The following is a 26790-nucleotide window of genomic DNA, read 5'->3' on the forward strand; positions in this document are numbered from 1 at the left end:
AAAGCTGCTTTAATATTATTTGAATCTCGCTGTGTGATTTGCTATTTTCCCTCACCTCTTTCTGATCTGTCTCTGCACACGACCCTTCAGTCTCATATGGACCCTTTTTATGGACCCTTCAGACGTTTAACTGCAAGTTAAAGCCAGATGGTTCCTCCTTTCAACTCATGGAGAGATTGGTATTAACCAATCAAAGAGGAAAGATACGAACAACTTCATGGTCTACAAACACGTTGGTGTATCTGATGGAGGGTTTTCTTAAAAACTTAAGAACAAATTTGAAAAGATTCGTAAGAAGATACTGGTGAAAGAGGCCTAATGCAGCTAAATCTGCTGAACATGAGGAACATTGCTGCACATCCTCTACATAACACAGTGAAGTGTGTTCAGCCAGAGGCCACAACAAAGAACAGTGGAGGAGGTCATTCCTAACCTTCCCATTTTAAGATTAATAAAGTATAATTATGTTATTTTCTTTAAAAAAAAAAAACTAATGTGATCATACATGTTTTTATCATAACTGCAGTATGAATCAGTGGTTACCTTAATGATCTGCTCTGTATTTGTTTGTGTCTGTCTTTGCTTTGCAGGTCAAGGTGTCTCTTGACAGTTTGATTGACTCTCTAACCAGCCTATCAGAAACAGGGGATTGTGTTGCCAGAATTGAACAGCTGCTGAAGGAACTGAAAATACTGGAGGAGAAGGCTCAGGTGAGACTAAACCCACATAGCAGACACGTTTGGGCCTAATCTGGGCTACTTTAGCACTCAGTTACAGCACTGGGAAGTGTCATGTGGGCCAGATGTGGTCTAGATATGTGAAGCCGACCTTTACATAGATTACTGTAATTTCCTTGCAGGCCACATGTGGTGTTCATTCTGGTAGCCACTCTCACATGGAGCCAGTACTGTAAGTCAAGGCCACAAATGGGCCAAACAAAACTGTATTTATGAGCCATATTTGGGCCAAACATTTTTTGCTATCTGGATATAAACACACAAACACAAATTTAGTCAATTACACCCCCTACTTTTTCATAACTCCACCCACTGGCAAATTTTGGAAAATGCCTGAAACTACAAGGGTTGGGGTGGGAGGTGTGGAGTGATCAGGGGCGGAGAGTGGGCGGGTCGGGAAACACAGGCAGGAATGATTGACAGACAGCAGCTCAGCTCACTGGCAATATGGGGAGTGAGATTCACAAAGCAGCTACGCCACAGATTGTCTTTGAGGTGGAAGACTTTTCCCTCCTGAATCTCCTCAGCTACACATGAACCAGGTGGTCCTGAACATATCAGTGTGAGCCGTTAGCGCTGTTAGCTGCCTGTCAGCAGCTCCAGCAGCTCTAGAAAGCTGTGGAGACTCACGGCAGGTTGTAGCAGCTGCAGGAAGTGCTGCTGGAAGTTGCTGCTGCTACGATTTGAGCTGCTGTCTGTTGCCAGATGAGAATCAGCTGGTAAAGAATGTAGTCCGGTGTTACTTTTACACCCTCAAAAGCACAAATCTGTCCCATTGCAGGAATATTTCATCAGAAACTCTGTGAAAGAACAGAAGTCTGAAACTAGCAGATCTACACCAGATAAGTTCACATCCCTTCATATGCGCTGGTGGGCGTGGTTTTCTATGCCTGCAAGGTGAGGACTGCCTACCTGCATCTTGAGGGAGAGGCTGCAAGGTTTTAAAAAAAGAGAAGCACCAGTATGGCTCTACACAACGGAAAACAAAACCTTGTTTTACCCTGTAGGGGGCGGCCCATTTTTTAAAGAAACAAACAGTATAGGTGGTTTTCATCACAACTAAGTAAAACTGTTGTTACCGTAAAAAAAAACACATTTTAGGGGGCATTCCCTCTTTAATCAAATGATGATCTGATGCTGAGCTCAGAGGTTTGATTGTGAGTTCAGAGAGAAGAAAAGCTTGCACATTTTCAGGTTGCAGAATTTTAAAAGTTCAGAGTTTCAAACGTAATTTGAGATTAAAATGAAAATGCATGGGTAATTGAATTTTTTTTTCTTCCAGTCAGCACTAGAGAAGTCCCAGCTTCATGCGCTGCACGGTGACCAGCTGATCCAGAGCAACCACTACGCTGTGGACTCCATTCGACCCAAATGTGTGGAGCTCCGGAGGGTCTGCGATGACTTCAGCAACGAAGCTAAGAAAAAGACAGACGTCTTGTCAAAGTCCTTGCAGATACACATGGGCATTGACAAGGTGAGGATAATGTGATCTGCACACATAAACACATCACACAGAAAACAACTATTCAGCTTGGTGTAAAAAAAAGGACAGATCAATAGAACAGATTATTGCTCTTATTCTGCCTCAGAGACATCTGCTGAATATGTTTGAAACTTTAACCTTAAATCAACTAAAATAATGTTTGAACTTTAGCTTCTGACTTTAGTCAGATTATTACTTAGTTTGATATCAAGCAGTTTGAAGTGTATATATGAAAACCATGATTATGAAATAATAAAAACCACAGTGGCTCGTGTTATTGTTCCAGTTTATCGGGAGCAGACACTGGTCTACAACAACCTAATGGATGTATTTACGTCTGGTCACTGATATATTAAATTTATAATATTAATCAAATGTGAATAATTTCTAAACTGATGAGTATTTCTGTGACTTTCAAACTGAGGACTAATGATAGGGTGTGTCCTTTTTTACATTTATTTATTATTTTGTTGTGGATTAGGTTGGCAAGATGTTAAACTGGCTCTGAGTGTTTTTTTAAACATGGCCGTCACAAATTTAACTGGCATTAGTTTAACTGTTTCCTACCTCTAATTGATCCTTTGAATCTAAATGTTTGACCTTGACTTACAACTCTGTTGTTATTATTTGTATTTATTTTTTTTAGGTTTGGACTTTATGTAAAGAAATTATTTGCTCATAAATCAATATTTTGATCACATTTAAACATCAAAATCATTTGATGTGAGATATTTTACAGTTTCATCATAATATTTCTTGTTCAATTTAATGACAAGAGCAAGTTGGGAGAGGGTTGCAAGGGTTTTTCATCACCCCTAAACATGCTGAAACACCACCTGATCCACGGTGACGTTACACTGATGTCTCAGTCTGTTTGAATTTCTTCTGTGTGCAGGTTAACCAGTGGTGTGAGTCTGGCATTTACCTGCTGGCATCCCAAGCTGTAGATAAATGTCAGTCACAGGAAGGGGCGGAGTCAGCTCTGATTGACATCGAGCACTTTCTGGAGTCAGCAGAAAAGGACCAGCTGACAGAGCTGAGGAACCTCCATAACCAGTATGAGCTTGTCCTGTCAGACATTATAAAGGTACAGAGCACCAAAAATCTTCTTCTGTTCAAACATGACGAGTATCAGGAGTTATAATGTGCTCTACACCTGCAGAGCAGCGTCCTGAAGGCCCTAAAACGACTGGAGGACGTCAAAGAGATGTTTGAGAAGCGACATGTTAGTCTGAAGAGACTTTCAGCAAAACAGACAAGGCCCATTCAACCGGTCGCTCCACGGCCAGAGTCGTCTCCCAAACGGCCTTCAGCGAAGAACCCCCCCAGGAACACTGGCGGCCAGCAGCGTGAGCTGGATGTTTCCTTTTCTAAACAGATGAGGATTAAAGTATATTCTCACGATTAAAGCATTTTAAACATTTAGTACCTGACACAGCGAGTAGCAAACTCCGTTAAGCTGGTCTTTGCATCATGTGACTCAGGATCCAACTAATGCCACACAGGCTGTGATCAGATCATGATCTCCACGCAGGTGGAGGACAAACATGATGTCTGTTTGTCTGCCATAACTGATAAAGCTATGAACAGATTTTGATCAAATTTTCTGGAAGTCTGAAAAATGAAATAAGGAAAATAAGGAAGTGATTAGACTTTGGGGGGTGATCCTGGATCCAGGTATTTTTTAAAGGATATTTTACTGTGGGGATAATTTTGCCATTTGAGCTTCTAACCTATAAATTATTCCCACAATCTCTGGCAAAAACAGTTTACAGTGGCATGGTGGAGGTCTGCTCTCTCAGTGCTTCTAGTTACACTTACCTTTTCATTGGTTTTATTCCAGCTCTTGCACGCAGAGCTTCTGATAACTCCAACAGTGGAAGGCAGCCATCTGAAGCTGATCCCAACAAGAAGAAGAACATCAGCAAGGCCAAGGGAGGCATCAAGGTATTTAAATGTGTTTCTGCAACATATGTGTGTGTGTATACGTAATATAGATAACATAGTTTACATTCTGGGAAAGAAAAAAACAAAATAAGAACAAAATACTGTTGGCCTTAGTAACTTTTGTTTCCCCTCCAAAGATATAATAGGCTTAATATATATATTTTTAAAGTCGTGCCAAATGAACTTTCCTCCACATTCAAGTGTCGGACCTCCACCCGGTAAGCAAAGCCTTGGGAGCGACAGCACAAAGCTTTGTGTACACATTAATAATCAGTCACAGTTGTCCTGTGCAAACATTGTGATGGCTTTCATACCTTCATGATTTCATCATCCTTTTTTTCATGACAGGGTAGAATTGCTGCCTTAAAAGTCCACTCACAGTTTAGCTTTGATGAGTTGGCTTCACATGATTCTGCTCAGTATTTGGTCTTTCCCAGGAAGTCTTACTGGGGCTGAACTATTATAACTCTGAATGTGTCCACTGGCAAAAGGTTGTTTTGCTTGAACTACATTTGTTTATGCTCCTGTACATTTCTGACCTTTATGGTTTGTTGATGTGTGTGTAGGCCTCTTCCTCTGCTTTCCTCACGTTTAAATGTTTCATGTATACTTAACCTCAGATATAACAGATCTGCACTGATATACAAACATATATTTCATCTTGTTTTTAACTTTAAAGATTGTGATGTTGCAGAAGAGGCAATCCTGTTCCAGTATAGTCAAATATTCATCTGATACTCCTCATGTGTCATTGTCTTGTTTTGTTTATTCATTTGAAGATGGAACCAGTGACTATGGCTCTAAAAGCAGGATATAATATTTAATCGTAGGCCAGGTTAAATATTTACCAGCAGCTAGTAAGCAAAGTTATCAGAGTCACGGCTTAAGAAGAAGACAGATGATGATCTCTTCATCATCCCGTCAACAGTTTGATGTGTATATGCCTGTTTGCAGATTGAGGTGATGCACGAGGAGAGCCAGGGAGGCTCCACCCATGTCGTTGTGTCAAACGAGACCGAGGAGAGTCTGTCCAACAGGCGCAGGTAAACACATGCAACCAGTTTTCTACTTCTACAATAAACAGTGCAGCGCTGTTATTCTGTGAGACAGCGTTAAATTCAGTAAATTAAAGTCATAACTTGTACAGTTTTGATTAAATGGCATCATTTTTGTGCACATTTTCAAGTGAGTGAGCTGAATCAGAGGGATTAATAATAAAATAACGCTGCATAACTTTCTGAACTTAAAACTCCATTTCTGACCAGTTTTGGTGGCACGTTGACATATATTATGTACATCTCTGGAGCTGTTGCTGCCCTGCAGCATCCTGGGAAACCACACACTTACCAAGTATTTTTCCCTGATCTGGAGTATCACATTACAACTTTATTCTATGGCAAGCCAAAAAGGCCATAATTCGCCATTTTACAGGCATTCATTTTACAGGCATTCATTGAACGCTGCAAAAAGCACCAAAAACATTGTATTTTTCTGCGTTTACCGGAGCTTCAAGAAACGGTGTCTTTTACGCCATTTTTGCCACATAAAACAGCTGTTTTTCACCACAAAATGGCACAAATAGAGAGCCAAATTATGGCCCTTTTGGCTTGCCATAATTTCCCTTTGCGCACCGCGTCACCTGCCAGCAGCTCGATGCCAACATACTGGATGATTTTATTGGTCACCATGACTGACTCATTAAAGAAACCCAATCGGACATTATCAGAGGACGAGAGAAAGGGTCGGATCCAGAGATAAGACAACTCACATCAGACTGACTATGGCTCACTTCACAGCTCAGTTTGGGTTTTTGCCCAAATGTGATTTTTTTAATGACAGTCTGAACGGCACAAATCCGATTTTTTTTAAATCCGACCCATATTTCATGTGGTCTTGAATTGGATACAGATCTGAACTGTGTGGCAGTGACCTCAGTCTGGACGGTCATGTCGCTTTTCATCCGACTTCTGCACACTGAAGTGAGACTGACATCTCAAATCTGCCCCGGCAGAAGCAGGACATGCTAAGATCGAACGTAAACAACGGACTGAACAACGTTAGAGCGCCATGTTTTTCGGCTCTGATAGACGTGCTACAGTAGCATCTATATTTACCTCGGGAGTGTGCGGCGTGTGGCACGTTCTTCCTCTGTGCATGTGTGTCACTTCATGGCCACATACTTTCACACTTAAGTGTGATGAAGATCTCTCTCACCACTCCTCATCACTGATCACTCCTTATCCTCATCCTCTGCATTCTGACAGTCACTGTAGGTTTATACTCTAAGAGATCATTTTTCTTTTTTTCCTGTAAGTTAGTATCTGGTTGTTGTTGTTCTACTTTTGTGATATGACTTTTAGATTTGGTTATTATTTAAGAACTCTTAATGACTAGCAGCTCTGTTTTTCTGTAAAAGCCGTAGAAACTTTTCTGGTGTGTTCATGTATAAGTGTGACAGTTTGTTGTCTGGTGATGGTGTGGATTGAAGGGTCTTTGTCTTTTGTCTGTGGTGTTTTTGTGGACAGGACAAAAAATTGTGATGAGGTTCCCATAGAAATGGTAATGTGAACAATCATGTAAAACTTTAATTTTTACAACTTCTTCCTTAATTCCTATGACTTCTTTACTAATTCCTTCAGGTAATTTACTAATTCCTAGATGAATGGGGCTGCTATCGTTTGGTTTTCACTGGAAGTAATGTTTAAAGAGGACCTGTTGACATTTTTTGATGTCTCGGGTGAATGTACACAGTAACACATTTTTTATTCTAATACTTCTGTAGTAATCTCACATATCTCAACTTTGTTTTGATACAAGATTTTACATAAAGCCCTTGTAGTTGTGAAGATGTACTTAATTTATTTTGTGTATGTCATTTCCGACCGAGGCAGAAAAAAGGGCCTCGTCAAGAAAACAAAACTTTATTTCCTTTATATTTCTTACTGTACAGACACAGCTTACATCAGATTTCACAGCATCAGGTTTAATTTAGCACCAATTCATACAAAAAATTCAACCAACAAACATAATTTGGGTCATATAAACTTAATCTAAACAAAGTTGCTGGTTTAAGTCAAGTATAATAAAATTCAGATGAAGGTCTGTGTACGCGTGCATACAGAGAATAAAAACGTTATTAAAAAAAGGTAAATATAACTTGAAAGCAGTATGACTGAAACATTAAGGTAAAAAATGTTAATCCCTCACAAATATAATTTAAGTGAAAGCAGCCAGACAGGGGTAAGTGTGGTAATATGGCAGACACAGCAGCATCACTCTCACTGCTGTGCAGTACAGTTTACCCAGCATTCCTCCAGCCTTGACGTCTGTTGCTGCCTGCCACAGTAAACGCACATCTGCTGCATGACCGTGAGATGTAATCATGTGATCATAGATACAGGGGTGGTATGGAGCCTTGCCCTCGCCTGAAAAGTATCCATGCTGCTGGGGAGAGACTCCCATGACCTTGGCACACACTCCCATGAAGACGTCATCGATGTAGAGGGAAGTATTTAGCACCAGGGTGGCCTGGTAGATCTTAGCAGCTACATCCCCCGAGACTACGTAGCCTGCTCCTGCTGTGTAGTCTGGGTAGGAAGGCCAGGGATACAGACCATAGGGAACATGGTATTTGCTATCTTTATGACGAATTGGAGGGGCTCCTCTGTAAACATGCCCCACCCACAGGTCTTTAGCACCTAATTGGCTCCTCAGGAGTTGCTGTAAGTACTTCACCAAATTAGGCATGTGGACAAAAACATCATCATCTGCAGACATGACAAAGTGGGCCTGAGGGCAGTATGTTTGGCTCCAGTGGAACTGGAGGAGCAGTTTAGTTGTCAGGTTATGAAATGTATCCACAAAGTTCTGCTGAATGAGGTCTCCATGGATCCGGTCCTCCTGAAGAAGGGCGTTTTGGATCCTAGATCTCTGCCCCACATCTGAATAAACACCCATGGCAAACACATGCCTCACACTCACCCCCAGTTCTGACCAAACAAAGCTCTCGTTCCCCCACGTGTCCCTGATGTCCCGGCGTCGATCGAAGTTTTCTGGTGCAGATTTCACAAAGAGGAGCAGGAGAACATCATCCCAGCCCTTCCCATCTCCAGCTTTACATTTCCCTGGGTGGTTAATGAGGTATGGATGATTCACAAACCTGCCATCGACACTGATGGAGCTGTGATGGTCCGAGGAGATGGCGAGGGAGGAATCGAGAAAGTCATAGCTGTTAACCAGGTAGCGGTAAGAGAAGGCGATCACGTGGCTCACCACATGATGGTTCAGCTTCTCCCGGCAGACCATCAGTACACACAGCACCAGGCCGGTGGTCAGCATCTGGACACACTGACGCTTGCTGATACGCCGAAAGTTCATGAACATCACAGCTGCTGCTTATTTCTCTATGATCGAAGATCATGTTCCTTCTTTCAACACAAAAATAATGTTCTTTTTTAATCTTCACAAGTCTGGCATAGTTTCACCCTTCTCTGCCTCCTTGGCTATTTTAATATCTGAGTGTTGAAAGACAACATGACGCCTAAAAGACAAAAAGACAGAAATTAGATCAGATTAGAACTTTCATACTTTTTGTATTTAACCCAGTGAGCTGTGTTAAAGAAAACCTTTAATATTAATAATATCCAACCTCTCAAGAGGTCAACAAAACAAGTAAAACCTCAAACACGTGAGGTAATATATAACAGAAATAATCAAAACCGTCCTTCTGTGTGGTCACCCAAAATCCATGTATGGGAAATCCGTTGTCTCCCAGATTGTACAGCCTTCTACTACCAACACAGTACAAGCTACACACACATTCTCACACAATATTATGGAAAACTTATTATCAAACACTCGATCAATGGAATCAAATAAGTAAAGTTATTAAATGATGATTGCAATCATGAAAGGCAGTGCTGAGTTTGCAGGCCGACTGCAGAGGTCTGAAAAACGGAGGTCATTCACACTATGCAGAGCTCAGAGGTGAAAGCGTTCTGTGGTTAGACTGACATTTAAACAACCTCGAAGACACCAAAAGCAGGAACTTAACAGGAATTTGCTAAATAAGTAAATGTATCTAACAAGCAGGGTAAAGGTTAACTTCCTCCACAATAAGTAAAATTAACAGCGAGTACAAAATGTGCAGATACACAGGGTACATATGACATGAAAATGTTTATTACAGCAGCAGTATACCAATCATATATAAAAGAATTCAAGCGTGGAAATAATAGAAATCAGGTTTCTTTTAAACATTAACTGTTATCAGGTACACAAAACTATTTTAAATGAGCATACACCTTTATGATAAGAGATTAACTTATAAGTATTAAGTAGTATAATCGGTTACTAAGAAAGGCACTTCTGTGTTAGAGTACTTAATTAATAAGAATCTCTTCTAAAGAGGTCATCCTTCTTTATAATGAAGTTTTATTTCGTCCTTCTGGCTCCTCGAACCATTTATGCAGTTGTTTTAACCCATGCTTCCTTTTTATTATTTTACACCAGGGTGCATGGTGGAATATTTAATTTACCAACAAACTGATGTATTTTCCCATTTATTTTAATATTTTACATTATCCCAGATAAGAGTAAAATGACACATAAAACACTGAAATTCTTGTACACCTGGAGTTGACTGTTCTGGCATTTCTCTGTGAAATCAGTCCTCAGCTGTGTGATAACATAGATGAAACAGCACAAATACATGGTGTGTACATGGGGATCATGTTCTCCACCTGTAAACGTTTATCCCAAAATGTCATAAGTGTCAATATCATGTTTGATTTTGAAATGCACTTACACGTATTTTAGAGAAAAAAAAGAAAAAGAAGTAAGTACAGATGTCTCCTCCTGCAGACGGACCTGCGTCACCAGGCCTGCTTATCAGGGAAGCACAGTGTGTTACAGTTAATGGCATTAGAGTTAGAAGCGTTATGAAACGCAGCAATCATCCCTGCGTGGAAGCAGAGCAGCGTCCTGGAGAAAACCCTGCTGGAAGGAAAAGGCCGAGGAAACGTCGGTCTGTTGGTTCAGGTCAGAGAACTTTGTCAGTCACAGAAAGACAAATCAAAGCAGATAATTTTTTTAATGAGGATCCTCAAAGTTCATTATTGTTTGGAAAACATGAATTGTTTGAGATTTCTTATCAATGCTTTGAACTCCGAGATGATATGGACTTAAAACCAATTTGAATTTTTAAAAAAATTGTGTCCATCATCAGCCAAATTTGCTTGAGCAGCTTTTTTCTTTCAGTCGTTTACAAATCCCTCTCTTCTCTTTTATAAGAGAATCAGTTCAAAATATCCATGGATATGAAACAGGGTTAATTCTCTTCCGGTACCTCTCTGTACTCATTTTGTAGTGCACTTTTCCTGTATTAATACAGAAATAACAAGGATTTAGAAATAATTTTATTCGCATCAACGTACGTTTGTTGTTTCAGTGTTTCAGGTTTTCTTTTAAATTTTAGGAATTTTCCTCTAAGCAATTTATTTATTGATTTTTCCGTTTTTAGACAGATTCCGACTGAAATACAGATCAAGCCTTCAGTTTGTATCCTCAAAAGCTGTTTCAGATTCAGTTATTGTTCAATATAAATTATAGATAGAGAGCCAGGATTATCAAAAGCCTTAACTTAAACTAATTATGAGCAAAACTGAATAATCAGGACGCAGAGACACACGAAGCAAATCACACACACACTTTTTCAGGAAATCAGGGCGGCTGCCTGCATCACCACAGAACCAACCAGGGAAACGCCTGTTCGGTATTTATATAAATGCACATAAAGACCAGTATGTTGGCTTTTACACCTCTGACAGCAAAAGGATTTACTTTCTAACTAAAAATGGGAGAAATACCATCCTATCAGATCCTGTTAATTAGACGCAGTAATCTGGAGAAAATATAAATTCATGTGTCAGTGAGTCACCATATGAAGGCTTCAAGTAAAATATTATTTTCCATCTTGTTTTTATCGATTTATTTTATTTATTTCTATCAAAGGTTTGTCAATCAGTGTTGGAGAACTGAGGGAAGGTTGTTGTCACCATCTCACTAAACATGTTGTCTTTCTAAAATGTGAAAACAACACTGGGTTAGTAAACACATAAGCACATAAACACACTCTTGCCCCTTGGGTCTTCCTTAAATTTCATACCCTCTGGTGACCCTCGTGGCCAAAAGTGTCGGTGCACAAAAAACTGCTATAAAATTGTCACACATCAATATTTTTCTTCTTTTTTTCATAAATCATTTAAACATGTTTTTTCCTGCTCAAAACTACCGAACATTTAAACATTTTTAGGATTTTAACCCTTTAAAAGCCAGTTTGAATTTTTGAATAACTTCCTTTGTCATTACAAGAAACACAAAAACTGAATAATTTTTAATTTAATAAACATTAGAAAGATGAGTCTTTGGTGGGGATTAGTCATTTGCGTCAAAGGTTATCAACAAAATTGATTTTATTCCGTTTGTATATTTTATGTAGTATCAAAAACTCCCTCTCGAGACCGTCATGGCAAAAATATAAATGTGTAATAAACTGCAATAAAATCATCCTACTTTTTAAAGATCAGCTGCTTCCTCTGGTGACCTTCGTGGCCAAAAGTGTCCCAATGGCTTCCATTAAAACTACATAGTTTAATCTCACTTTCTTTACAGGTTAAAATGATCAGCTGTTTACTGTCAGCATTTCATTTAGGAGAAAAGTAAGATATTTGATTAAACCTTGTAGGCGGATGCAGGAAATCCTGGTACAAATCCGTTTCTTTTATTTTACACACACTTGTCCCCTTATATGTAGTTTAAAGATTATTATTGTGTGTGTTGACTTTTGTTAACAAACACTGCTTCTCTGTTAAAACAGCAGTTCTGTAAAAATATTTCTAATTCTCTGAACTGTAGGACTGAATTAAACATAAATGAAGTAGTTATCATACAGTTTAACACACTGTGGATACTGGATCAACATCTTATCTTGCCCAGCCTGCCGTGACATCCACTTCGCTGACTCTGAGTCATATCTGTGATAAATAAATATTTCTTTTATCTAACTCAAAGTCAGATGTTTATTCTGTTGGCTCTGAAAAGTCTTACTGGTTTAGAAAATGTTGATTTAAACCTGCAGTTGCAAATTTTATTTTTGCTTTTCACATGAAAAAGTAAGTTTATCCATAAGAAATCAATAATTTTAATCTGTAAAAGTTTGAAGCAAATAAATAAATAAATAAACCTTCGCATTTGAGAGGTGTTGGTCTAATTTTCAAAAATAAAACAGAGCTTTGAAACGTGTTGGAAGTGAAATGCTCGGTGTGGGTGTAGTTACTTCCCCTCTGGCACATTGTAAAGCTGTAATCCAGTTTAAATTATTCAAACTGCCTCATGTGTTCATTAACAGCAGACAGATGGTAACAGCACCTGAATAAACACATTATAAGTGGAACTGGTTCTTCTGACCAAGCATCTCCTCTTAAATGTGTTTTTTTTTTTTTTGGTTATCTTTTCAGCTGTTTAACGGTTAGTGGCATGACTTTATTTTTAAAGAACTCTTCTTTTTAGTTAAATTTTATCCATTGTCTCTTTCTTTCTCATGTTTATTATACTTTGTTGATGCGTCTTGCTTCCTCTTCATGGCCAAAAGTGTCCACACACAAAATAACTGATGTTAAACCATCATTATGTTTTTATTTTTTACTTCAGGCATAATACATTTTTTGTTTTATTTTAAATTTAATTTGAATATAAATTTGATTATTGGATTAACTGTTTAGTAATTAAAAAAACCACAAAACATGAATTAATTTCCATTTAATAAATTTCTGGGGGACGGGTGTCTGGTGGTGATTAGACTCTTGGACATGTCAAAGATTAGCAGCAAAATTTATTTGATTACATTCAAATGTCAGCAACTCCCTTTTAAGATGGTGGTGGCAAAAATGTCCACACACACACACACACACACACACACACACACACACACACACACACACACACACACACACACACACACACACACAAAAACAAAATCTGCCTTATATTTAATTTTTATTTATTTATTTATTTGTTGTATTTGTTTTTTTTTTGTTTATTTATTAATTTTTAGAAATCCATTGAACAACTGCTCAAAACTTATTTTTTTTAACAGTTTTCAGAGCAACATTTACTTATAAGTGATCGATTTTTACCGCCTGTTCCACCAAATAAAATAGTTTAGATTTAAAAAATCTGACTCTTATATGACTTTAAACAAAGAAAACTGTTAACATTTTATAACTTTTTATGTCATGACAAAAAATAAAAAAATAAAAAAATACATAGACGATCACATATAACACAACAGTACAGTCAGCATACCTCGACTTATAAATGAGTCTACTGAAGCTGAATCAGCCTTCTGAATCTAGATGTTTGTTGTCATTTTAATAATCCTGTCCTGGACGGTCTTTGCAGAGAAAAGAATCGATGCTTCGAGTTCGGAGACTTGATCCACTTCTTTAAAGTATGATTCAACTGTTAAGCTTCCCACTGAACTTCTGAAACCATTTTTTATTGGATCACCTTCAGCTTGGTGCTGTTTGTTCTGCAAATGTCTTTCAGTGTTACATTTTCTGTTCTTTGCTAATTTCTTGGCAAAAACAAGACAATGGGTAAGCAGCATCACTGGCAATTAACACAAATGTGTATCTGTCCACACGGAATTAAACTATTTTCCTCTGGAGTCGATGAGGAACAGCTGAAGAGTCCCATGTGTTTTAAGAGCTGCAGGTTGCAGACCCCTGGGCTTGGAGAAGTGGAGGTGGTGGAGGACTACAGGTACGAGTTCTTAAAGAAGCACCTCAAAGTTTACAGCAAGATGCTAAAAGTCTAAAATACGTCCATGGTGGAGAGAGCAAAACATGAACTCAGGGAATCTAAATGAACTAATAAGGAAAGCTGCATAGACACTCGTCTGAGGAAGCTTCAAAAGTTGCTGAACATAAGAGAGGAAAGTGTAAACCCTGGACACAGCACATGCCTGCAGGTTTTCCTGGCATCACTCACCTTCCTCTGCACTCATATACACACTGTTATCTTGACTTACCAGGATGTTGCTCAGTCCAACCCAGTATTTGTTTTAGAAAAGCCTCTTCTGCTGAATTTAAAACAGCTTTGTCTAATTCCTTCTCTTCTCTCTTCCTTTTCTGCTCACTTCAGACGTGAAAGATCCTTTAAAGATCTCAGCTCAGGCTTAAACATCTGCTGGTTTTGTGTGCTGTTCTCAGTGTGTGAGAGAGAAAGAGAGAATGGGAGGATCGTGTGTGAGAATGGGAGGTGTTGTAAAGTGGGAGGAACCATTTTGCAGTGGAAAGCAGAGTTAAAGATTATTATTTAATATGAAACATACAAGGGTTCCACCTGAGAACACTCTTTAATGAAATCCTGCTGAAACTATGTTCTAAACATAAGTGAAATTTGAAACTGGTGTGTTTAGCGTGTTGTACCATCTCCATGTGCTCTGTCTGCTTCAGCTGATTACATCATGTGCAGTAAACTTAGTTATGTGCATAAAAAGGAGGTTAAGTCTAAAATTGCACAAATTAGTGTCAGCACTTACAATGTGAGCATTTTTACAGACTGTAGCCGTACATGTTCGGGAAATTAGGAAACAAGACTTCCCCATTGTGTGGTTGCACATTCTCAGTTATAACAAGGTTAAATAGAAGAGCCTCATTCACAGTCTGGGTATTTTTTAGGCCTGTCAGTGTAAGAAAAAAAATGTATGAAGGCACGTGATTGCTTATAAAAGGGAACATCTCCAGCTTTACATTTCTGCTTTATACAAGCTGATTTAGTTTCCATCCACAAGAGTCATGAAAGTCAGTTAAAGTACACCAATTTACAAAAACAGATAAAACTACAAATCAACCAATATGATCAGAATCTGTCATTCAAGGCACACACTGAAAACCTTATATCCAAACTACAAGTAAAATCAGGTTTCTTTTTTAGGAACAAATCCAAGTAGTCTCTCAAAGGAAGAGACACTGGCTAATTCATACGTCTGCTGCACGGGGATATGTTATTCCTGAAACCAGATTCTGTGTGCCACTGTGTTTTATGTATCATACATATACATATATATACATACATACATACATACATATTTACACATACATATATACATATATATATATATATATATATATATATATATATATACACACACACACACCGTGGTCTGGGTGAATACTCGATTCTGTTTGGCTGGAGGGTGTCCATTAAAAAGTGATAATGGACATCTATGAAACAAGTTCCGGTCAAAAAGACTTATTGTTGTAAATTATTGCACTGACTAAATGTGGTAACCGTGGCAACAGAAACTCAGGTGCCAGGCTGCAGACTCACATGTCTGTGACGGCACATCGCTGTAAAAGCAGCCTGCAGGCTTATTGGACTCTTTTTGTCGTCCTGCAACGTCCAGCAGTGGTCAGGGTCCACAAACGTTAAATCTCCGTCCTTCAAACGCCACTATGGACATGTCAGTATCTTTATGAAATGTCACAATCAACGCCAATGTTGCATTTAATTTTCGTCGCCTGTCTTTCTGTCTTGATTACCTTATGTAGCGGGTGGTGTCGGTAAGGCGAAAAAAGCAATAATTTCTAAACAAAAAAGAAGAGGGTGACAATCCAACTGGAGAGTTAAAACCACCAGTAAACCTAAAAAGGGTATAGGTCAAATAAAATGCACCTTGGCAGGTGCATTCCCATGAAAATTACATTTTATTTAAACAATTTCTTTAAAAACAATTAATAAAACATAAAAACTGAGAATTTCCCAAAACAACCCTGCATGCCGGGGTTTAGATCGTATGGAGGGCCGATGAGCTGGAGGAGCTGGCGGAAATCCAAGCGGCGACAAAACAGCAGCCTCTCCTCACACACAGTATAGCGTAGGACACAGTACTTCACGTCTAAAAAAAGAGGAAAACATACCAATCATATGATGCAGATTAATGTCCCGCTCCTTCTGAAGAGCAAAAGCAGTCTTACCAGTACATCCCAACATGGGGAGGGAGAGAGAAGAGACCAGGAATACAGGTCCCAAGGACCGCCACAGCCCCAGCGGAGAAGGAAAGAGATTATGACTCTTAAGGTCGCAGGGGAGGAAATGTTGACTCTTTGGCAGCGAGCCACACACCTGTCAGCGTACAGCGCAAACTAAAGGACAAACACCTGCCCGGATATAAAGACGCTCTACTCCACCCACAATACTGCCATATTCTACACCAGGGGTAGCCAACGTTGGTCCTCGAGGGCACCAATCCGGTAGGTTTTCCAGATTTCCCTGCTCCAGCACACCTGACTCAAATTAAATGGATCCAACAGCCTATAAGGATCTCCACAATGACTCGTTAGTTCAAGTCAGGTGTGTTGGGGCACGGAAATCTGGAAAACCTGCCGGATTGGTGCCCTCGAGGACCAACGTTGGCTACCCCTGTTCTACACCTTGCTCCTTCAATGGGGGAGCGAGGAGATTGGAGTAAGAAAAACCTCCTCCACCACACTTACTTACATACTTGATACAGTGAATGGTGGATAGCATAAAAACGATTTAGGATAGACTTCCTTGATACACATTTAATGATCAGAGTGAATGGTGGATAATATTTCTTTCAATAAATACGATTTAGGAAACGATCTGTGGACTTTGACTGAAACAAAATGTGGCATCATCCTCTGGACACACATAAGCTGTAAGAGCTGCACCCGCCCTCTGAAATGTGTGTGTCACGTAACATAACGTTAATCAATCATCTCCCTTCCCTCCACTGATCAGGTCTAATACAAAAGCTGACCGACCGAGCTGCAGGTTCTGTGTCAGAGCTGGTTACCTTGGCAACTCGTCACAACAAAATAGTCCACTCAGCCGCTTCTTGTGAATAACTTAGGATTTTAATGGTGAAAAACAACATTAATGTAATAATTGATTTAATATTTATTTCTTTTGTAAGTTTCCATGGTATAAGCGGGATAATGCCCTTCGAGATGTCCATTATCATAAATGAATGGATGACGCATATGGTCTGTTCAAGACATTATCATATATATATATATATATATATATATATATATGTACATATACATTCTTAAACTGATTTGTGCCTCATGGATAAGAATGTCTTTTTAGGGGCTGTGTGATGGGCCCTCCAATACACTGTATTTTACACATCTATATACTGTCACTGTTGCTCTGTCAGCTGTGAGAGAATCAGAGGGGTTTCATAGCAGGAGGACAAGCCCAAATAAGCAGCTACACTAAAAACAAAAAAAAGCCCACAACTGACTTTATTTGCAAGAGACTTAAAAGAAAAACCAACTTAAAGTCGCTGATAACAGGCAGATTTAGCAACTCTGCTGCCTCTCTCCGGCACAGTCATCTTTATGCCTGACATGTTTTTTCATCTACGGGCAGTTTGCCGCTACGCTGGAAGCCTCACACACTGATTGGCTGAGTGAACCACGTGAGGTGGCTTACCTCACATGCAATTGGTCCGCATGTTTCCTGACTATTACCGTAAAAACTGTAAAAGTTGCGCCAGTTAAAATGAAAGCACCCTGTCAGATTTTATTAGAGATGGGATTTATGGCTCTTTGAAGGGAGCCAGATCTTGAGGAGCCGTTCCTTTCATTGTGCCATTCAAAAGACTGGCTTGTTCTCACAATATCTTACAAAATTTCCCAATATACAAGAATGACAAACGATCAAAATATGTACCTATATAAAATCTACTATACAAGATTAAAATATTATAGGAAAAATATAGATAAAAAAGGATAAATCTGAGCAGTCGGTGCAAATTCTAGTAAATGTTTTGGATAGAACTCACAGTATTTGTTTCCAAATAATACTCTCTGCCCATAGAAGCTTCACATGAATGGAGTGTGTTGGACATCAGACTTCTATGTCACAAATGTTATTTATTTTATTTTCATTTTACTCAACTGTACTACTTCTTATTTACTTATTTATTCATTTTTTATTCATTCAGTCATTTTTGCTGGAAGGGGGGGTTGGGCTTGGCGTGTGTGTGTATACGTGTGTCCATGTGACTGTGTGAAAGATTTCATTGAGTGTGTTTATTCTTATGCTTTTAATCATGTAAAGAACTTTGTGTTGCCTATAGCATGAAAAGTGCTTTACAAATTAAATTTGATTTGATTTGATGAAGGCAGTGTCAAAAATTTGTATATAAAAAGAATGGCTCACAAATGAATGACTCACAGCTGTGAATCGGTTCCCATCGTTCATTTAAAAGAGTCATTCAAAAGAATCGATTCGTTCATGAATGACACATCTGTAGATTTTTTATTTTAACTCCGGGTCCATGTGGGACCAGTTCTGGGTCCGGATCCGGACCGCGGTCCGCTTGTTAGTGACCTCTGGTTTATGGCTTTATAATACAAGGATTTTTTTCTCAGCTTTTATCCCCAAATGAAACCAAATCGTACACAATCCAGCAACTCTATCCAGTCTGAGTTCTCTAATACGCCCCCTAGTGGAATCCTCCGGTAACAGACGTAGTGTACAAAGTGAACGACTGTGCTCATGACGAGCTGGTTGGCTGCGCGCGGTTAAAAATCAGATTTCTTGCTCTCATTTCAATGACGTCTGTTAAAACGATTTACAAACCTCATATTGTGGCAAAGTAGATTTTATTGGCTGACAGAATTACTGTGATTGTTGCTTATTTGCTGGATTGCTATCAAGTCAAATAAAATCAAATTTATTTTTATAGCACATTTTAAAAATAAACAAAGATGACTAAAGTGACAATTACACAAAGCATAGAAGATAACAATAAAGCATTTATAAAAGCATGTGTGCTACTGACGTCTTTCTGCTGTCACAACTAACCAGATGTACTTCTTAGTTTAACTTTGCTTGTTTAATTTCTTGGGATATTTTTTTATTGCTGTGCCAGTGTTCTGCTGCTAAAGAAATTTGTTCCATGTTTGTCTTGGTCCCTGGTTAGTCAGCAGTTTGTTGCCACACCAGGACAGTTATCATTCATTTCTCATTTGATTTGCTATCAGAGCTGCACTGACTGGATGTTGTCAAAAGATTTTATTACAATTTAATTTTTTCTTTGCAGACACATCATGACTGAGCTAATTGAAACAGAGAGGATATATGTGGACGAGCTGCAAAGCATAATGGAGGTATGTCTGCTGGATTCATTTGTGTTTTACATCATTTTAAGAATGTGTTGTGGCATATTTATGTTAAAAATATAAAGAAGGTAAAGACATGCAGATTATGTTGTTGGTGTGGTTGTTGGAGGTAGGCTATGGGATTCATACAGTTTCTTCTTCTACATAAAAACAGATTTTTCAGTTTAGATTTATTATAAATATATAAAGATTTATTATAAATGCTATTTAAATCAAAGTAAATACATGAATCTGTGTTGTCTTATTTAGTGACAGAAGGTAACAACAAACGAAACGGATGAATTTACTGAAGAGAACCGGTGTTATTTACACGGCTAATCAGAAATGTGGGCGGTGGTGGCGTTTGAGGGTTCGGGCTGAAAACAGAGTCAGTAGATTCCAGGAGCTACAGGAACAAATGAACTCGTGTTAACTGGTTGATCGTCTGTCTTTGTGTACATTTACTCTGCAGGATAAATCAGGTTTAAATATTTCATTTTCTCTGTGAGATAAATTCATAAATCTTTATTATACCAATTAGCTCATTTTTAAAGTTAATATCTTCTTTTATCTTTAAAATCTATAAACAGAGTTTTGTTTATGACGTTATAAAGAGCTAAAAGCTGTTTTTAAAGGGTTTCCACACACTGGTTCTAATCAAAGTTAATGATCCTGCTGGATCTACTGACATCTACTGAAGATTTCCTGGCTGCAGGACCAGGCCGCCATCAGAGAATCCTATATTAATTATACTGTGAGGAACATATGAGACCATCTGTTAAAGAAATTAAAGTAAAACTGGACACTGCAACATGACAATCATCCAAAATAAACTAGTAAATTAACCACAGACTGGCTAAAGTAAGTCATGGAGAGTCCTGAGCTTAATGCTTAAATGGGCTGAACATGAAGAAACCCTCGAACGCCCGACAGCTGCATGGTTGAGAAGCGGATCCACGTTTCTTCAGACTCAGTCAGCGACTGGTAAATGGAGGCAACATCACTGGATGTTTCAGCCAGAGAGGGCCGCTTGCTGTTACGAGGAAGACGTCCCACATTTTCCTCAATTAGAATATTTTTTATAATCTCTTTTTTAATGAGTAAAATATTTATTTTTTGTTTGCATTCAATCACTTTCTTTTCTAAATATATAATAATAATAATTGTACACACAAGCCTGTACTTCATTTGCTAATTTACTACTAAATGACTCTATTATCTTAAAACAGAGCAAACCAGTGTCTGTAATCAGCTGATGAGCTGTGATGTCGGGGTGTTGTGGTTCATTTTGGTGTCTATTCTCATCCGACTCTCCAGGGTTATTTTGCTGAGCTGAATAACTCAGAGCTCAGCCACCTCATCCCCCCATCACTGGAGAACAAAAGGGATGTGCTGTTTGGAAACCTGCCGGATATTTATGAGTTTCACAACAAGTAGGTGGAATGCATCATCTTACCATGTTTTTAAATCTGCTCATGTCCACAGCAAGCATGTTGCTGCCTGTAAAAGACTTAAAGACCAGGATAAGCTGCAGAACTGAAACGTCTCTAGTCTGCTCACTTGTTCGCAGTTGATAGCGCCTCTAAATTTTCTTTTCCACCCTAAGAACAGTTTTTTAAACAAAGAAATGGAAGAATCAAAGCTTTTGATGTTGATATTGATTGCTTTTGAGCCCAAAAGTCTTTTTGAAAATTACTTGTTATCGCTGTATTTTTTCAGTTATGTCCTGTATTTTTTAAATATGGACTAAAAGCAATAGGATATATATGTATACGTAGAAGATGTAGTTATATAATATAATATAATATAATATAATATAATATAATATAATATAATATAATATAATATAATATAATATAATATAATATTCACCTATAAAGACTGTTATAATATATAAAATTTGCAAATTTATCATCATTTTCCAAAATATAATGAAAAGAATCTGGTAAATTTAAGTGTTTTTACTCTTTATTTTTCTGTAAATGTAATTACACCGTCAATGTATGTGTTACTAAATTAAGTCTGCGAATATTCTGCATTAATTCTTTGTAATTTCCAGGTCCAGGGTTGACTCTAATAACATGAAACCAGGAAGAAAAATGAACTTGAGATTTTCTTTTGTCTGTTTCGTAAATTTTCTGCAGGACATTTCGAATGGAGCTGGAAAACTGTGCAGAGAAACCAGAACTGGTGGGAACCTGTTTTCTGAAAAGAGTGAGTCACATAGAAAAGAGGTGAAAAGTAGCCAAATAAACAGACTGTACCCGACGTCTCGTCTGTAAACGTTTTAACAACAAATACACGAAGACTGAAACTTCAACTGCAGAAAAACACAACTTATCTAACTTCTGCCAGCTGACCTATGAAAATATTGTACACACAGAATTTATGTTTTTATGTATTTATGAAAAAATACTTCTAAAGATCCTAACAGATCATGTTAGAAATTGTTAGATGTTCTTCAACTTCAGTATTTAAATGATTTAACAGGCTTTAAGGATTTAAGGTAAGATATGACATTTCCATAGCTGATGGATTTACTCTAAATAAAGAAATTATTACATAAAATGTATATGGAGAGTACAGTTAAATAGAAAAAATAAGATTAACTCTAAGATCTTCTAAACGATTTCCCTTGATGGAAAATGTTTTGGGGTTTATTAAAAGTTAAAGATTTGGGTTACAACATGTATCTGATCTTTACTCAGATTTCTCTTTGTCTCCAAATGACATTAATATGATATTATATTAAATATTACTTAATTTCCCAAGTTTTACATGATTATAAAGCCTGATTAGTAATCTTTATTACAAGAATTAACTAGTAAGAATTGTTCTTTTGTGGAATGAGCAGCACAGGTTAACATGTGGGCGGAGCCTCCAAACATCCTCTGTAATATTCTCCTGTCGGGGTTCACTCTGGTTCTGAGTTTCAAATTCTTCCACAGTATGAAGGTAAAAACAACACATATTGGCCTTTTTTACACTTTGTTCATTTTCAGTAGTGATGAGGTTCCACACCAGCCTGGTTCCTCCTCATGGCGGTCACCAGTCTGGTCACATTAAGCGGTGGGATGGCATCCCATTCCTCAACCAGGGTGGTTGTTTCGGTCCCTCTGGGACGTACAGCAGGACCAAGCTGATCCCAGCAGTGTGTGGAGCTCGTGGCTTATGTCGGGTCATCCCATCCTGCCCACTCTGTGATGACCCTGGCTCTGTGGAGGAGAGCGTTGTCGTCCATGAGGATGGAGCTAGGTCCCAGATTCTGGAGATATGGAATCACAGCTTCTGGTCATACATGTGTGACTCAAACACACCTCAAACACCAACAGGAGAATATTAAAGCAGATGTTGGCCCATTTTATTTACCCACACATTTAGCTGTGTAGCTTTTCTACAGAAGCATGGTCCTTATAAGTTCTACCTGGTTATAAACGTGACTAATCAGGCTTTCCAACCATGTGTAATACCGCACCAGTTATTATCTAATTTTCTCTAATTAAAAAAAGCCCCAGTACATATTAAAGGAGGTGTTTAAGTTTCCGTTCGTATGAACAGTTTCAGGCTGAAAGCTGAAGGTCTGACATTAACGTGTGTTTGCATTTTTAGAAAGAAGAGCTTCAGGTGTATGAAAAGTACTGCCAAAATAAGCCTCGCTCAGAAGTGCTGTGGAGACAGTGTGGAGACAGCCTTTTCTTTCAGGTACGAGTTGGTGCTCTTGTCATATTTGTGACTCATCTCTAAACTTTAACAGGTTAAAGCTCATTATTTGTTTGTTCCTGAGAAGCAGATTCCTTTGTTATTACAGGAATGTCAAAAGAAACTAGACCATAAATTGTCTCTGGATGCCTACCTGTTGAAGCCTGTTCAGAGGATCACCAAATACCAACTCATGCTGAAGGTGCACACACCAACACACTTGCCAACACACTGGACATTAAAGGGAAATTGACTGTCAGACTGTATTAGAGTCTCCTTTTAATGCCATTTTACTTCCTTTCAGGGCGTCACTTGGCTTACAGACGTCTTTAAAAATACTTAAAAATCTGTCTGAGCAAAGTACTTACATAAGGACAATTAAATAATTAGGACTTTCTATTTATTTATTTCACATTTGTTAAGAAAACACTGACCGTGCTTTTGGTTGGATCAGATCCCTGTCCGATAAGATTTGACCAGCTGGTCCTAAATGGCCAAATATGTTCTTGTCGTGTAAGCTCACATTTCCTGTGAGAAGCATTTCATCATTTCTTACTCTTCTTATTGTAATGAATCCAGGCTACTTTTGGCTCTTGTGGCTCATTTGCGGTGCTGGCAGGTGTTGTGTGGGCCATATGTGGTCCAGATGTCAGTTGTTGGCCTTGACGTGGATTACAGCATGTATTTTTTGTGGGCTGTAAGTGGTCTAAGCATGGGAAGCCCTCCTCATGTGACTAAGTTTTGGCTGCTACACTCACATTTAGTGAGTGTCAAGACCAAATTTGGGTCAAACAAAAATGCACATGGGCCATGTTTGGGCCAAACATTTTTTGGTATGGTAACATTTTTGGGCTGGACACACAAGGACTCAGACCTGGATAAAGTCTAGGCAGACAGATGCTGACTGGAAGCGAAAAAAATTAAACAGAAACTGAAGATCAATAACCAACAGACGAATAACTAAATACAAAACATGACATGACATGAAACTACAGGAGTATTCACACTCAGTTTGGTTGGGCAGGGAACTCTGAAAAATGTCCCACCTTCTTTTGATTTGGTTTACTTTCACACTGAACTTGACTCAAGCAAACAAGCCACCTTGACAATGCCACGCACTTACAACGACTGCTCACAAGGGGGCAGAATTCTCCAAAGCAACCGCTGACTAACAAGAAAGAAGAAGAAAATCCGGCTCACTGATTGGCTGGGACCGAAAACAGTTCGTTCACCACAAGGGAACTATGAATCAACAATCAATTTCTGCAGTCTGGTTTCTGGCTTTACTTTGATGTTCAAACCTGATCTGGTTTTCTCCAGAATCGGTCCAGTATGAGCAGCAGTTGCTCTTCATCTTTTCTTCTCTTTGGTTCGCTGGATGGTCTGTTTGCTTTCAAGCGGACCAGAGTTCGCTTCTTTAAGTCTGAAGGAACATTCAAATTGCTCCAAACGGACTGGACTATCTGTGGAAGCGGACCAGGGTTTGTTTAAAGCAGACCAAATGGTGCCAGTGTGAATCCACCCTGAGAAACCAAAATATGGACCATGACATATGTTGTCATGAGTGGGCCTTCTCAGTGAATCTGTAAACCTGTTTATAGCAGTGTTGGCTAGAAATGCTGAAAGTTTCTGTCCATCTGGGGACAGAATCACTCCTGTAAAAACAAAACAAATAAAACGATGAAGAACTTTTACGGTTTTATGTTTGGTAACTGTACACTAACAGCCAAATTTCCACTAAATCTGCTTCCAGTCATATATTCTCTGTTTTATCAAACGGTTAAATGTGTCAGAAAATGTAAAAAATGTGGAGTCACATCATTTCCAGACTTTGTGCAGCTCTAACAAAATCCTGATTTTAGATTAAAAACCACTCAAAGACGGCATCTCTCGAAAGATTTAGGCTGTACTTAGAAAACTAATAAAGAAATCACAACAGTTAGGACATGACCCCATATCTTTACATCTTAAATCATGTTCCTCACCTTTCTTCTCCTTTGACTTTATATTTGCTTCGTCTTGTTTCTGGTCTTCTCATCATCTGACCCTTTTCGTTTCTAATTCACTGCCTTTTTGCTACTAAATAGGAGATGTTAAAATGCAGTAAGGGTGAAGGGATGGCTGAGCTGGAGGAGGCTTTAGGCACCATGCTGGACATCATCAAGTCTGTCAATGACTCCATGCATCAAATAGCCATCACTGGTTTTCAGGTAAGTATGCAGGATTGATCCACACACACACCAGTAAGTACACTGTTATATTGAAGAGGATGCAACTTGAGACAAAAGCTCATTTAGTTCACCTAAACTCTTCTGCCCTTCTCAGATTTAATCCCTTCTGGTGACCTTCATGCCCAAAAGTGGCTAAAAACTGCTATAAGACTGCTAACCTTTGACAAATCAAAGAATCTTATCACCACCAAAGCTGCTGTGATATTTATTTCATATCAATTTTTACTTTTGTATGTTTTTTCATGAATATATAACAATTCAAATAATTAAACTGGCATTTAAAGGGTTAAAAGTCTTTAAATTAATAAATATTTGGAAGTTTTGATCAGGTCTGAAAATGTTTAAGTGATTAGTGAAAGAAAATACTGATGGATGGTGATTTTATAGCAGTTTTTTGGCACATGTATATTTTTGCCATGCAAGTCCCCAGATAGAGTTTCTAATACTACATGAAAAATATAAATGGAATCTAATCCATTTAGTTGCTAATATTTGACATATGCAAGTGTCTAATTACAACCAAAGAGCCATCTCTCTAATATTTATTATATGGGAAATAATTTAGTTTTTCTGGTGTTTTTGTAACAAATGATGCACTAATTCAGACTGGCATTTAAAGGGTTAAAATCTATTTTGTTTTCTATTTTTAAGCAGGACGGAAGTTGTTTAAATGATTAAAAAGAATCAATGAAAGTGAAAATTTTAAAGTAGTTTTTGTGCTTGGACACTTGTCCACAAGAGGGTACAAAATTCATCAACAGAGAAAAATAGACATGATAGAAAAAGACACTGGATTTCAAATATTTGTCTAAAAAGAAGAGTCTTTGCAACACTTCATGCCACCTGCCGCAACACAGCCGACATGCTCAGCGAGTACAGTACTAACAAAATGAATGTCCGAGGAGGGCCGAGGGGTTAAATGCTGGCTGATGGACGCCCGTCACCCTGAAAGGTGAAGCAGGACAAAGAATGGATGTTTGCTTGTTGCTGTTCACAGGGAAACCTGAGTGAACTCGGAAAGCTGCTGATGCAGGGATCCTTTAACGTGTGGACTGACCACAAGAGAGGCCACAGCAAGGTACAGCCTCATATTTCAGCTTCCCTGCTCCCCCCATTAATAGAAGGTGACGTGACTTTTGTTTAATTGTTAAAAGGTAAAGTAGTCTGATGAGCTGCTGTTGCTACTGGTCTGTGTAGAGTAGCAATAAATGACCTGGTATAAATTTATCTTTCCAAACTGATGTAAAATGACAGACAGGTGATGTGATTTCAGGTTAAGGACCTGGCCAGATTTAAGCCCATGCAGAGGCACCTGTTTCTGTACGACAAGATGCTGCTTTTCTGTAAGAAACGAGAGGAAACCGCAGAGGGCCACGAGAAGACTCCAACCTACAGCTTCAAACACTCTCTCAAGGTCAGACAAACGTCCAACACGTCCAGTCATAGTGGTTAATAATACTTAATGACATGCTCTGTGGGTATGAAGTATG

General features: G+C 38.6%; 2 protein-coding genes across 5 annotated transcripts in view; one reads left to right on the plus strand and one right to left on the minus strand.

Annotated features, from left to right (window-relative positions):
• The window catches only part of mcf2l2 (MCF.2 cell line derived transforming sequence-like 2), an 80212-nt gene that overhangs the window by 29912 nt on the left and 23510 nt on the right, over positions 1–26790 (plus strand). For all 4 annotated transcript variants that reach the window (XM_042005586.1, XM_042005588.1, XM_042005590.1 and 1 more), the window contains exons 10-23: positions 591–710; positions 2020–2211; positions 3116–3307; positions 3383–3569; positions 4064–4167; positions 5122–5210; positions 19313–19379; positions 20688–20803; positions 21515–21584; positions 22980–23072; positions 23179–23271; positions 25157–25279; positions 26298–26378; positions 26574–26714. In XM_042005586.1, the coding sequence (XP_041861520.1) occupies positions 591–710; positions 2020–2211; positions 3116–3307; positions 3383–3569; positions 4064–4167; positions 5122–5210; positions 19313–19379; positions 20688–20803; positions 21515–21584; positions 22980–23072; positions 23179–23271; positions 25157–25279; positions 26298–26378; positions 26574–26714 (1668 nt within the window). The remainder of the gene's footprint in view (positions 1–590; positions 711–2019; positions 2212–3115; positions 3308–3382; positions 3570–4063; positions 4168–5121; positions 5211–19312; positions 19380–20687; positions 20804–21514; positions 21585–22979; positions 23073–23178; positions 23272–25156; positions 25280–26297; positions 26379–26573; positions 26715–26790) is intronic.
• Positions 7073–14717, minus strand: b3gnt5a (UDP-GlcNAc:betaGal beta-1,3-N-acetylglucosaminyltransferase 5a). The gene is made up of 2 exons (XM_042005608.1): positions 14258–14717; positions 7073–8707 (listed from the first exon to the last, which is right to left on the minus strand). The coding sequence occupies exon 2, from the start codon at positions 8548–8550 to the stop codon at positions 7384–7386; it is 1167 nt and encodes a 388-aa protein (XP_041861542.1). The 5' UTR covers positions 8551–8707; positions 14258–14717; the 3' UTR covers positions 7073–7383.

This window comes from Melanotaenia boesemani, chromosome 14 (assembly GCF_017639745.1).
Source record: "Melanotaenia boesemani isolate fMelBoe1 chromosome 14, fMelBoe1.pri, whole genome shotgun sequence".
In the NCBI taxonomy this organism is placed as follows: domain Eukaryota; kingdom Metazoa; phylum Chordata; class Actinopteri; order Atheriniformes; family Melanotaeniidae; genus Melanotaenia; species Melanotaenia boesemani.

Excerpts from the sequence above, each read along its gene's own strand:
- b3gnt5a (XM_042005608.1), bottom strand. The coding sequence starts at position 8,550 with ATGTTCATGAACTTTCGGCGTATCAGCAAGCGTCAGTGTGTCCAGATG.